This window comes from Tachypleus tridentatus, chromosome 5 (assembly GCF_004210375.1).
Source record: "Tachypleus tridentatus isolate NWPU-2018 chromosome 5, ASM421037v1, whole genome shotgun sequence".
Classification (NCBI taxonomy): domain Eukaryota; kingdom Metazoa; phylum Arthropoda; class Merostomata; order Xiphosura; family Limulidae; genus Tachypleus; species Tachypleus tridentatus.
In genome coordinates, this window is record NC_134829.1 from 23097112 (window position 1) to 23111957 (window position 14846).

The 14846-nt window shown below is 32.1% G+C and overlaps 1 protein-coding gene across 5 annotated transcripts in view; it reads right to left on the reverse strand.

Moving 5' to 3' along the window:
* Nucleotides 1-14846, reverse strand: part of LOC143250706 (SH3 domain-containing kinase-binding protein 1-like) — a 47953-nt gene that overhangs the window by 7345 nt on the left and 25762 nt on the right. For 3 of the 5 annotated variants that reach the window (XM_076501613.1, XM_076501610.1, XM_076501612.1), the window contains exons 7-12: nucleotides 14433-14613; nucleotides 7678-7962; nucleotides 4454-4569; nucleotides 2947-3060; nucleotides 449-539; nucleotides 50-249 (exon numbers count right to left, since the gene is read on the reverse strand). In XM_076501613.1, coding sequence (XP_076357728.1) covers nucleotides 50-249; nucleotides 449-539; nucleotides 2947-3060; nucleotides 4454-4569; nucleotides 7678-7962; nucleotides 14433-14613 — 987 coding nt within the window. The remainder of the gene's footprint in view (nucleotides 1-49; nucleotides 250-448; nucleotides 540-2946; nucleotides 3061-4453; nucleotides 4570-7677; nucleotides 7963-14432; nucleotides 14614-14846) is intronic. The other 2 variants (XM_076501614.1, XM_076501615.1) reach the window with 2 other exon arrangements.

The following is a 14846-nucleotide window of genomic DNA, read 5'->3' on the forward strand; positions in this document are numbered from 1 at the left end:
TACAAAGTATTTATTCTCATATAAGATATTATGCTAAGGTTGTTCTTACTTGTTTCTGAAGATCATTATAATCTCCCTTGTTGACACTTGTGCTTTTTAGCAAATTCATCTCTTTCTTTAAGTTGTCAACTTCTTGCTGTAAGGTCACCACATCAAGGTTAAAAGACGATGGGCAGTGAGTGGAAGGAGAAGACTGAGCACTGATGGACAATGTCGGACTTGGAACTGGCTTGATTTTAGACTTATTATCTGTTAAACATACAGAGGAACAAAAATAATTCTCAAACAAGGAATAGACTCCTGTTCTACTTCCTATAACTCATTAATACAATAAAAATTAGAATCAAGTAAATAACAAGCTGTAACTTCCGTAAGAAGTCTTATTCAACAAATACCAGTTAATAAAATTTCTAAAACAAACTAAAAACAAATTGAACTTGAAACTTACCTTCATCTTTAGTGGAAATCAGAGAAAATTTTGAACTGTTAACTTTAGCTGGTAATATCCCAGTCTTTGCTTCTTTGTTAGGAGATGTTTCCTGTAATTTAAAGAACATTTAGTAGAATGTCATATAAAAATTCATTAGATGTAACATTTGCTCATTCAAAACAATACCAAATTCACTGAATTAGAAAGTAACAACTATTTCTCTAAAGAGTTAAAACTATAATATTAACACTATAAAAACAGAAAATCACATTTTTTCACATTTTCCATACCAACAATTAGACTGATTATAGGTGTACAACAAAAACAATTGGCAATTGTTTTTACACCTCAATGTACTAATAATTCTTTTTCAAACAGTAAATGTGTGTATCACCAAAATCTTTTTGGATGATTGTAGAAAAGTAAAAATAAGCAAGTAATTTTAAATTTATATGGAGTAAAATTATGTAGATTTTTGTATAGAAGATATAAAATACAAATTTAATTATTAATACATTTTTTATCAAATATTTGTTATAATGATGTATTGAGAAATCTTGATTTTATACCAGCCTCATTATATTACTAACAAGCCCCATATAAAAAAATACATTGGAGTTACACATTTGTAATGAGAATACTTTTTGCTCTAGTGTTAAAAATATCATAAGAAATTAAATAAAAAACATTAGGCTACAGCCTTTCATGAACAATAACTCATTCTCATGTTGAGTTTGTCTATAGAACTCATAACTATTCGTACTTATGTTGAATTTGATTACATAACTCATGACTACTCATTCTAATGATGAGTTTGGTTATAAAATAAAACCCATTACTACAACATTCTTGTGTTGAGTTTGTTTACATAACTTGCAACCAATTATCCTCATGTAGAGTTTGGTTAAAGAACTCATAATAACTCATCCTTGTGTTGAACTTACAAGAGTTACAACCACTCAACATCCTGTTGAGTTTGGTTAAAGAACTCATAATACCTCATCCTTGTGTTGAACTTACAAGAGTTACAACCACTCAACATCCTGTTGAGTTTGGTTACAGAACTCATCCTTATATTGAGTTTACTTTCAGAACTTATCCAATAACCAAACAAAAATGCACATTTTCAAGTGAGTAACAAAAAAAATCCAGGTTTCTTTACATCTTGGGCAAAACAATGAGAATTATAAGAGTGAGAGTATATTTCTATTATCTCTATGAAGCTTCAGGGGTATCACTGTCAACATGTTCCGTTTATGTGATAAGATCATGTATTAAGCATGAGCCTACCAGTGTTTTTTTAATTAGATTATTGTTAACTAAAAAGACTTCCTCCAGAATGACAAAATACAGTAATATATTTATGGTTTACTTTAGACACATTATAAACATTCCACTGATGCTGATGAAAATATATTTATACATGTATTAAAAATTGTCTCCAGATACTAATTTTATAAAGCTTTCTTCTGACATTCAAATAAGAAACACAAAGGTGCTGCAAAAGTCCTTAAAAACTTCGTGATTTATTTGCAGAAATAAAGATAAAAACATCAAGTTTACCCACTATACCAAGCATTATTCCAACATGAAATGTTCTATAAAACCTAATGTATGAAACATGGAAATTAAACCCTTGCCTTAAAACTTGTGATAAAATCATGTAAACTGCCATTTTCTTTTTTTCCTTATTCCTCTTTAGTTTTTTTATTCTGAATTCAAAATCAGAGGCATGTAAAAGTAACATTTCAGATCTGTCACAAGTCATGGACAAGAGGCTTTTTGTTAAATACTAGAACTCTTCAGTTAAGCCACATGATGAAAGACAAGACTTTTGAATACCAGTTATACATCCACAGTATAATAGTTCTAAAGTTGTTATTGAACAAAATATCTCTTGAGCAAAGATTTATTGGAGATAAAAGAAGAAAAAAAGTGTCATACTTCTTTTTACATCCTTCCAATTTTTAATATAAAATGCAGATATTAAGTGGAAGGCGAAAAAAATTGAAGCTTACGTTGCTTTTGTGACAAATTTTAGGCACGTCACTTTATTAATGTTTCTCAGCTTTCTGCATTTAAATAAAAAATCCTTGTCTTGTTATATTTACGAGAAAAAATAAAACCCCAAAATACAAACTAGTTTGTTGAGCTACAAACAACTTTGAAAAGGTTTGTTGATCAGAAACAAAAATAAACAAACTAATAAGAAATAGATATTTCTAAGAAAACAATTAATATACAACAAAAAATGGAAACCACTAGTCTTTTTAAATACCATGTTTTAAAATTCTTCAGGTGAAAATGTATCAAATGATGAACAAAAACAGTTTCACTCAAACACTGACCATCGTCAAAAACAAAACAGTAAAATGTGTTCAATGGAAAAATGGGATAAAAGTTACGAGACTACAGATTGGATCCAATTATTACAGCAATTAAAAAATACAGTAAAATATTACCAATACTTTAATGAAAAACTACTTCATAATGTGCTAGACAATAATAAAGCTTACCTTAATGTCTTTAGTTTCAGCATAACACTGACTAGCACGTTTTGACTGAGATTTGAGGAGTTCACATAACCAAGGTGGCTGTTCTGAACCCAAAAGATCTCCATTTTCTTTTCCCTGTAAAGAAATGATTAATTTTAAAAATATGGGCATACAGAGAAGAAATATGGAGGAGAACAATCAACTGAATAATGCATGTGGTACAAACACCTATATGGTTCTTGTACTGAAAAAATACAAAGGTAGGATAAAGATATAGAAATCCCAGAACCATCACAGCTATTAAAAATGATGTTACTTTCTCTATTAAATGGCCATAGCAAGGTATAAGAAATATATATTTTTAACTGTAAGCAGTACAGACGACAGAAACTCAATTCTGTATTAGTTTGGATTATGTTTTAACTGTAAGCAGTACAGACAACAGAAACTCAATTCTGTATTAGTTTGGATTATGTTTTACATTTTGCAGTACAGACGACAGAAACTCAATTCTGTATTAGTTTGGATTATGTTTTAAATTTTGCAGTACAGACAACAGAAACTCAATTCTGTATTAGTTTGGATTATGTTTTACATTTTGCAGTACAGACGACAGAAACTCAATTCTGTATTAGTTTGGATTATGTTTTAAATTTTGCAGTACAGACAACAGAAACTCAATTCTGTATTAGTTTGGATTATGTTTTACATTTTGCAGTACAGACAACAGAAACTCAATTCTGTATTAGTTTGGATTATGTTTTACATTTTGCAGTACAGACGACAGAAACTCAATTCTGTATTAGTTTGGATTATGTTTTAAATTTTGCAGTACAGACAACAGAAACTCAATTCTGTATTAGTTTGGATTATGTTTTACATTTTGCAGTACAGACGACAGAAACTCAATTCTGTATTAGTTTGGATTATGTTTTAAATTTTGCAGTACAGACAACAGAAACTCAATTCTGTATTAGTTTGGATTATGTTTTACATTTTGCAGTACAGACAACAGAAACTCAATTCTGTATTAGTTTGGATTATGTTTTACATTTTGCAGTACAGACGACAGAAACTCAATTCTGTATTAGTTTGGATTATGTTTTACATTTTGCAGTACAGACAACAGAAACTCAATTCTGTATTAGTTTGGATTATGTTTTACATTTTGCAGTACAGACGACAGAAACTCAATTCTGTATTAGTTTGGATTATGTTTTAAATTTTGCAGTACAGACAACAGAAACTCAATTCTGTATTAGTTTGGATTATGTTTTAAATTTTGCAGTACAGACAACAGAAACTCAATTCTGTATTAGTTTGGATTATGTTTTACATTTTGCAGTACAGACGACAGAAACTCAATTCTGTATTAGTTTGGATTATGTTTTACATTTTTTCTGCCTAACTGTTCATTTACCAGTTTGTAATTTTCTAATAGTATTTTAAAGTATAACAAGTTATTCTGATGTTAAATAAATCATAAACTCAAAGACAATAACAAAAAATATTTCCTACAAGAACTTACCGTTTCTCTACCAAGAAACTGGGACGGAGGTCTACGATTGGGTGCTTTAGCTCTGCTAGCTGTTAGGTGAGTGAGTTTGTCAGGAAAAACTTCAACACTATCAAATGCTGACTTATCTGTCCAAAATAAAATTCAATCTGCCGTACAACAATACATAACATTTGTATAAAAATGGAAAGATATGTCACTGTTTATATATATGCTTATAAGTTTTATTTATTGTAAATAAATAACATCATTACTTACTACCATTCTGCAAGCTGTACAGTGTACAGTAATTAGATAAGTTCAGGTTTCACCAAAGAATGTGCTTCTAACCATCAAACACTGTTTCACATCATATTAACTATTATGAATTTTTGTACTAAAGCAATATGCTTATATTAATTTGTTTTACACAACTTCATCCATTTTATATTCACTTGAGTGGACTGACTGTATCAATACCCCACTATTTTACTATAAAAAACAATCTATACGGTTTGAAAAACTTTTTAATGTATTTTTGTATATACAGTAACAATACTAAAACTAATACACATAAAATGCCCATTTTGTTTATTACTTTACCAACAAAATTAGGTTTTTAATTATTATAACAACAAAACATCAATTTATACACTGAATTTTCCATATCATCCATTTTTCTTATGAATGTTTAAACACGGGGCTACAGTTTTTTATAGTCTACCCTACACAAAAGATTTCTGTATAATGCAAAAAATTGCACAAGATTTAAGGACTCACATATGCACTAAAATAAACTAAAATCTAAACCTAGAATACATTTTTGTTTGATGAATTTCAGTCAAAGCTACATGAAGACTATTTGTGCTAATTGTCCCTAATTTTGAAATGAGAGATTAAAGGAAAGGCAGCTAATCATCAACACAACCAATAACCAGCTTTTGAGTGACCCTTATTACATCATGTAGTTTGACCAACACAGTAATAAAAAATTCATGACCTCAAATAACTTTTTTTTGTCATCTGGGGGTAACAGAATGTAAACTATGAAGCCTCAGACCCAAGCTTAGCATACTATCCAGTGGCCCATGATTATTTCTAGGGTATGTTAAAACTACACCTCCAAAGTATCTTCTATTTAAAACAGTAAAAATTCTATCTGTACAATTTAATGTTCTTCACCCTCAAACCACCACCTTGTTTAATACTATTCACTATGAAGTAACTTTGTGTTTACACTATTCTGTGTAAAGATCTGACCAGGACAAGCAGCTGTTTATCACTTGTTTGTTATGTAAAAGGAACCCTGGCAGTATTTGAGACCAATTGCAATACTGATAACATTTTTGTTTATATTTTTTCTGCAATATGTTTATTATTTTAAACTCTCATGTCGTCATGAAAATCGTCATGTCCTCACAGTTGCTATGTAACTAGATAATCACCTCCATAAACGCAAAGTGCTGAAAAACCTAATAACTTAAGGAAATCTCTGTAAGCTACTGTGCGATATTGGTAAATAAATGGCTTTGGATAGTGCACGGTTGAAAGCAGAAATCTATAAAGGGGTACTACTTTTGGAATAAGACAGAAGTGACTGGCAATATTTTATAATTCTCACTGAAAATGGTGCATTTTAATGGTATCTGAGACTGTTTTTACATATTTTAATGTGGTATCCAAGACTGTTTTTACACATTTTAAATATGTTGTAATCATAAATATGGTGAAATTTAAAGGATATGATCTTACCCGCCCCACTCCTTTTACACATGTGCAATATGACATGATACTTGAATGCTGACAGAAAACAAACCAATGAGGTTAAGCTTTATTTATTGACATACTTATCTTCATCCTGATTACAGCCCCTACGATTACTCCATGAGGATGCAAAATAAATTAATTTCAGCACAATTTCAAACACTTATTAACCAACTGTTCAAGTCACTTTAGGCCCACCTTGTAAATGTATGCATGGTGAACACAGACTAAATGGGGGTAAAAAAATTCCAGGACTAAATTGTCATTTCTAAAGACCAAATTTACTGATTTTATTAGAACATAACTCCATCAGATTAAAGTAACTAATGTTTTATTATATTTTTAAAAAATACAGTAACAGCTAGGCTAAACATTCTAGAAACACTAGTACAGTAACAACTGAACTATCACAAAATTTTTATTCATGCAACAAAAAATAGGCCACTGGAAAAAATTCTAAATGGTTGCATGCTACTGAACAAATAATTAATTAATTCTTAATGAATTATAACTCCCTAAAAACATATTCCAACTTTTCTCAAATTCAGTTTAGTTTGGGCCAGACCACAGTGTTTGTAAGGAAGATGCAAGGCTTTTATCATTTGTTATTAAACTGAATTTGAGAAAAGCCTTGTATCTTCCTTACAAACACTGTGGTCTGGCCCAAACTACAAACACCTTTAGCATTTAACCAGAGACAAATGTTATTTCAATATGCCAACAAGACAGCAAGTCAACTTCTACCTAACTTGGCTATTGAACATACATCACAACACATCAACTAAGCAAAGATTTGCAATCATATTGTTAAACACATTAACAGTGTTTGTACATCCAAGATTTTCCCACATAATTGCATTCAATTATTTTCAAATGTTTTCTCATTTTACTGCTTATATTTCCACCTAGCACAAAACTTTTCAAAGTGTTAATCTTGTGGGTGAATAAAACTTTTATATTTCAAAATGGTTTTCAGCCTGTAAGCTTTCTTTTATGATAAACACATTAAAACAATGTTTAAAATAATTATTATCCTGAAGAAATTTATTTGTTGACAAGAACATCATCATGTGCATCAGTTATCATAAAATGTGACGATTACATTGAAAAATAATGAGTAAATTTTTTAAAGAAGTTTATTCATTTCATATCTAAAAGAAAAAAGTAAAAACATAGAGGGACAAAGTAATATTAATACCATGCTTCATAATATGCAAGTTCTCACTATCCTACTTTATGAGAAATTGCCCAGATTTATATATGTATATCTTTAATTACAATCTGAGAAAGAGCACTAGCTTGAAATAGCGCCTTCCAGAAAAAAAAAAATATTAGAACATCCAAATAAAAAAAATCGAATTTCCAGGATTTCCTGCAATGAACAATTTGTTTACAAAACTCCATGACTTTCTAAGATTTTATTGAGCTGAGCATACCCTATACAAACACATACTTCTGTGTACAGACAACATAATCTGTACACTCAACAATACCTTCTGGTTTCTGTTGCTGGCACCTAACCTTCATGTCATCAGTTAAACGTTCTGTTGTAACTGGTGATACAATGGGTGTAGAACCTGAAGGAGAAGCAACAGATGGTGAAGGAAGCTTACTTGTTCCTGGAATCGAAGCTGTAGAAGCTGACGACATCAGAATGGAAGAAGTTTGTGGTGTCAATAATGTTGAAGGTTTGACTGGAGAGACTGAAGATCTTTGAGGCTTTTTCTTGGATTGAAGTAATGGTTTCTTACCTGGTAGTGGTGGAGCTGGCTTGTCTTCTGAGAGGAAAAAAGAAAATGAACAGCAAATTACACAGCAAAGAGAAAATGTTAATTTTCTCTCAGCAAAGAGAAATTGTTACTTGATTTGACATTGTTTAAGTATATATAATTCAACTAAGTGGTTTAAAAGCCTTTTATTAATTTTTACATTGGTACTAGTTCACTACATTTCACTTCTAAATGTACTTGCAGCAATAAATGCTAAGATTAACTTGCTAATCTGCATTACTATAATTTAACTTGAATGACTGATTGTTTGTTTCAGATATTCTCAAAATAGCTACATAAAGGCCAATCACACTGGAATAGGTGGCAACTGCCTTTTATAGAAAAAAAAAAAAGTGTAGTGACTACATTTCAAACGTCTTCTATCTTCAGAGCAGTGTGTGTATATAATGTAACTACGTAACATAACAGGTATGGCAGTTAATTTAGGTTTTATATCTAACAAGCCCTGAAGTAGATTGAGAGATAACCAGGGTTCTCAGAAAGTGTTGTTTCTCCTTACCCCACATGCAATTTTAAGATTGTAATTATATTGGATAGTGATTATTTTAAAAACACCATGACAGGTATGATATATACCACTAGTTATAATAATGTTAAGGTATTTTATAGACATGTAAAGAACCAAGATTTAAAGATCAAGTGCTACTTCACATTGGTACAGTTATATTTAACTATACTGCCACTGTAGCATCTGAGAAAAGCTGAGAAGATTGCATTGCATAAAAGGATGAGTTAAGATGAACTTGTCTTCATTAAAGCTTAAGGCATGGAAAGACAGGAGCATGTAGGAAAATGCATGTGTGTTTATTTAGTGTGTTAGTGAAGTCCAGTTGTGAAGGTTACCACTGTCAGAGATGTGAGCAGCATGCCCTGCTGAAGTGAATCATTTAGTGAAACACAACTGAGTTTTAACTTTTAAGACATTACATTAAGTTGACATAACAGAAAAATTAAACTTATATTGGAAGAAGATGGTATAAATTAGATTTGAGTTTCAGATTAGACTGGTAGGGGAATTTTCAATATAAGTAAGCTGTTGTGGGTCTTTCATCCTGGTAAATTGTAGAGGACTTGTTGTGATTGGTTGTTTATCCTTAGTTCTGATTGGTGGAATAGCTTCTTGTGGCTTTAACAAATGGTTGCCATAGGTTATTCACTTCTAATCCAGAATACCTTTTCAGTGAAGGTTTTATTGTACTGATAGAGAAAGTGTTTATTTTCTTGTTTTCTAACTGTTTTCAAACAAAAGGGAAGGCACGTAATCAATTTCACTCATTAACAAATATTGGGGTAATCTAATCAAATAGTGTTATTTAACAGTCATCTTATTAGGCACCCATGGCCCTAATGTATATAGAGGATATTTTGCAGTAAGCCATGGAATCCTCATATCCACAATCTGGCATATTAATCACTAAGTCACATCTAACCTGATCTGAACTCAACATTTCTTTATCTGGTGCACAAGAAATCCCTCTTTCTAGAAAATGTGCTACAGTTTATTTTATTTACATGTATTTCTTAAAACATGGCTACCTATTTAATGAACTATAAATAACTACATGAACAACTCTGTGTTTTGTATCAAATAAAGATGCACATACTCAGCTACCACTAAAAAAACTAAAATCATTTCAAAAATTCAAATTTTATCACCCATAAAATTACTTTTATAAAACTGAGGATAAATATTAGCATTTCAATTTGTCAAAGATTTTTAATATTCTTTGTAATGATGACCTCTTGTATTAATACTTTCATTCAAAAAGCCATCCCATCAACAGTCAGAAAAAAAAAGAATAAATGCAGGAAAGATTTAATGTAAAAGCAGGAATAAAATAGAGCAATAAAGGAAGACATTTATAGAAATGTAAAGATGAAATAGGACATTAAGAAAATAATTTAAGAAGAAAGTGAAGATGAACTATGACAATACAGGAAGACAGAAAAGAAGTATGACAATATAGGAAGACAGAGAAGAAGTATGACAATACAGGAAGGCAGAGATGAGCTACAACCATACAGAAAGGTAGAGAAGAAGTATGACAATACAGGAAGGCAGAGATGAACTACAACCATACAGAAAGGTAGAGATGAACTACGACAATACAGGAAGGCAGAGAAGAAGTATGACAATAAAGGAAGGAAGAGATGAACTACAACCATACAGGAAGGTAGAAATAAACTACAACCATACAGGAAGGTAGAGATGAACTACAACCATACAGGAAGGTAGAGATGAACTACGACAATACAGGAAGAGAAGAGAATAATAGAAGAAGTATGACAATAAAGGAAGGAAGAGAGGAACTACAACCATACAGGAAGGTAGAAATAAACTACAACCATACAGGAAGGTAGAGATAAACTACAACCATACAGGAAGGTAGAGATGAACTACGACAATACAGGAAAGTAGAGATGAGCTACGACAATACAGGAAGGCAGAGAAGAAGTATGACAATACAGGAAGGCAGAGAAGAAGAACGATCAACAAGAAAGAAAAGAAAAGCTAATACAGGAAGGCAGAGAAGAAGTATGACAATACAGGAAGGAAGAGATAAAGTACAATACAGGAAGTTAGATAAATCAAGAGGTAAGATGAATAGTACAAGAAATAGCAGAGAAGAAGTATAAAAGAATGGTAGATGATAATACAGGAAATACAAGGCAGAGATGAAGAATATGACAAACAGGAAAGCAGAGGAAGACGAACAATAGGAGCAGATGAAATATGACAACAACATAGAAAGGGCAACAAAGATGAAGTATGAAAACATAGAAAGCAATGCAAGACAGATGAAAAGTATGACAACACAGGAAGGTACAGATGAAGTATGACAACACAGGAAGGTACAGATGAGAAAAACAAACACAGGAAGGTAGATATGAGATGACAACAGGATGACAACACAAGGAAGAAAGTAGAGAAGAAGTATGACAACACAGGAAGGTAGAGATGAAGTATGACAACACAGGAAGGTACAGATGAGAATGACAACACAGAAAGGTACAGATGAAGTATGACAACACAGGAAGGTACAGATGAGAAATGACAACACAGGAAGGTACAGATGAAAAATGACAATATATGAAACATTTAAGAGAAACATCTGGATGAAGTACAGCAATAAAGAATGGATTTTAATGAAAGGGTAAGCGTACAGTAGAAGTAAGGGACTACTAAGACTTAATTTTACTTGGATAGTTGTTGTTGTTTTTTGTTTGTATTTTGTGGATCCCTCACAACGTAACTCTTAAAACACATTTATATTATATTCCCTCTGAACCTGGCATGACCTGGTGGTTAGGGCACTTGACTTACAATCTTAAAGCTAGGAGTTCAAATCCATGTCGTCAAACATGCTCCTCCTGTATGGATGCTGTCTGGGCTGATAAAGTGGATGTAGAAGTTCTTGGCTTATAAGATTACCAGCCAATCTCAAATTAATTGAGATGAGAATTGTTAAGGGGAATATAATGTTATACTTATTTTGTGACAACCCACTTTTATGTATTTCACTTTTTTATCTTTGCAAAACCAGAAGGCATTTCCTGGTTATTATACAATATTATTTTAGATATTAACAGTCTTAAATTAATCAATAACCTTTGTAATTAACTAATTTTTCATTAAAAATAATAATGTATTACAACATTTAGGTTCACCATATGGTGCCCTTCTTCCTGATAACCTCACAAGTATTTTAAGCAACAGGTTGCAGACAGTATGTTGAGGAACAAATGTAAAACAAAGTCAGATATTCTAACAAAAATTCATGATTCTTAGAAGTAAGCAAAAGGTCTGGAATCAAAAGAAAAATCATCACACCTCAGCAGGAGACCACATCACATCTGTCCCAGGTATACTCAACTTTTTATGACTGTGTTGTAAACATAAAAGGTGGAAAAGCATTATAAAATCCCAGAATATATATGACCAATCAATGGAACTCTTGAGCGATTAGTGACTAGGGCAAAACAGGCTGTAGTGAGAGTTCAACTTCATCCAACACCAGGTGGTATCTGGAATGATACATCAGATCTTCAATAGGTAGAAGATCATCTACCTCTTCACCTCAACATGGAAACTGGTAGGTAAGACAAGCTTTTGTACCAAAATCCATCTCCACTTGTATCCATTTGCAACACAATCAACACCAAATCATGCAGGAATTGATATCCAGTGGACTGTAGGAAGGTGGAGAGCCCTTGGGGAATGACATTTCTGATCCAATACCTGGCAACAATGGATATGGTACTTCCTGTAGGAAAACATGTTGTGTCAATCTATAACCAATCAAAGATCCCATGGAAACTGGAAACCAGCAGATGGTAGGAAGGACTGCAAACCTGGGGTGCATCTTCAGTCAAAAACCTGGTGATAGTGGGAATTTGTCATCCAGTTTGGAAAAGGGTTACTAGCCTGTTCACATATGAAGACTTTCTTAGTTAGACCATCTCCAACCAACACTGTACTCAATAGGAATATACATCCTGAGAGAAATATTTCAATTATATATATTTGTGACAAGGAAAAGTGCTTCAACCAAAACCTGGCAGCATCTGGAATTATGCATCAGGTCCACGGTAGGAATAGTTATAATGTAACTGGCCATCAAGCATAGTCACAGGATAGAAAGTGAAGTACAGATTTTCAAAAAAACAGTACACCTGGTCAGACACCACTTGCCACAGAGTGGGATCCAATCCACAATACATTAGCCAAAATGCCCCTAAAAAAATAATAGTTGAAAAAAAGCAACCTTATACAATTAAAAAAAATTAAGCAAATAGTAAAGAAAACTAAGTTTGTAGTACAAAGGCAAATGTTGAGAAATATGCAAGCAACAACCAACACATCTGGAAAGAACTGCTTACTGAGAAATAATGAATGAGTACATACGTAAGAAGGGCACTTGGTTACAATAGGAATTGGGGGATAGCTATTGCACAATCATCTGCATGTGGATATGCAAAAGCAGAAAGTGGAAGGCTAGTAAGAAGCATTGAAAATATGCACCAACAGAGGGCAGAAGTAATCAAGAATTGTTTTGTGAGAATAGATAACATACTGTATATCAGAATTATAATTTTGATGGTTAAGATTCTTTGTAGTCTAAAATATTCCATGAAAGCAAAAAGAAAAATAGCACAAAATATTTGCTATGGCTTTGATCATCAAAAGAAACGAGCCCCATAACACAATAAAAAAATACATTTTTCTCTATCTCTACCATTTGCAGAGTGTCAACAGTTCAATTAATTTTTCCACTGACGTGTAAAGGTCCAAAGAATTAAAATAACATTCTGTCAGGCTGTAAAGAGTCTTAGAAGAACAAGTGAACCAATATTATTTTCCAAAAAATAATATGGTTTGTTTTCAAATGTATGGAAATATACAAAAAAATCAAGATTAATTTTAGCCTGTATAAACTGTTTGAAATTTTCAACATTCTTCTTATTGCATATAAGGGAACTTTCAGTGTTTGAAACATTTGAAGTGGTTTTTTAACACAATATCTGTGACTTCCAATTTTGATAAGATTTTATAAAATGTTTTCCTTAGTGTGAAGATATTCAATATGAATATTTATAAGAGTGAGCAGAAACAACAACAAAACACTTTAATGAATCAATAGAAACACAGAAACACAATAGGGTTAAATATTCATTTAAAAAATATAAAAAATAAGGCAACGTTATAAAGGATGTCTACCACTGCTTCTAATTTTGAATTACTAATGACAAGGCAGATCAGTCAGCAACACCCTACCACACCTTCTTGATAATGAGAAACCCACTTGAATTAAAAATGTATCTCAGAATGGCTGGTTGGGTATTAACAATTTTACTGATAAGGAGAGAACAGTGTTTTGACCTTTCTAGGTCATCTTCAGGTTAAGAAAGAGAGAGTGTTAACCTGAAGATAACCTAGGAAGGTCAAAATGTTGTTCTCTCCTTATGAGTAAAAGTGTTAATACCCATACCAGCCTTTCTGAGATACACCCTACCACACCAACCACAGCTTAAGGTACAGGTAAAAATTTGTGGTATTACTTAGATTTGAACCTGGCTCATCATCTTCAAAATCCAGAGCTCTACCACAATGTCTACCTGCAGTTCTCAAAAAATCTTAAATTTTTTCTGTACCCTCAATAAAAGCCTCCATGAATTTATCTTAATTTTTAAATATGTCTGACTGTTTAACAAGAGCATCATAGTCACATGGCCTCAATAAAGTTTCATTTTTGCTATTTTTCTTTTCCTTCCCAATTTTTGCCCTTTTCTCCTTTCCCATGACCCAAAAATTCTTCTCCTACCATATGGACACATATTCAGAGGAATATTTTTACCATAACACATCAGTAAAGCAACAACAGAAATAATTCCACACATCATCAGATTTGAAAGTGAATTATGTTCAGGATGCATAGAAGAAGAAAAAAAAATCACACCTTTCTTTGGTATAGCAGGAGGAGAGATTTTGGAGCTTGCTGTACCCTTCTTGGTTACTTTCTCTGTTATTGGACTGTCCACTATACATGATGGAGCATTTGTCTGAGTAGTTGAATGTACATTTGTAGCTAAAACAGCAACAGCAGGCTTTTCTGGTCGCTCTGGCTTTCTTGATTGAGCCTAAATTGTAAACGAAAGGCATTAGAAATAAAAACACACAACTTAAACCACAAAGGAGATATTCTACCACACATAATTGATGAGTCTTTAATACAAAGTTAGTAGAATACAAATTGAACAAAACTACATTGTAGGTTTTTTTTTTCTTGAATAAACATAACAGTAGTGGATGAATCACACATTACATGATCTAATTTATCTTGATACTGCTTAATTAAACACTCCACTTTCAG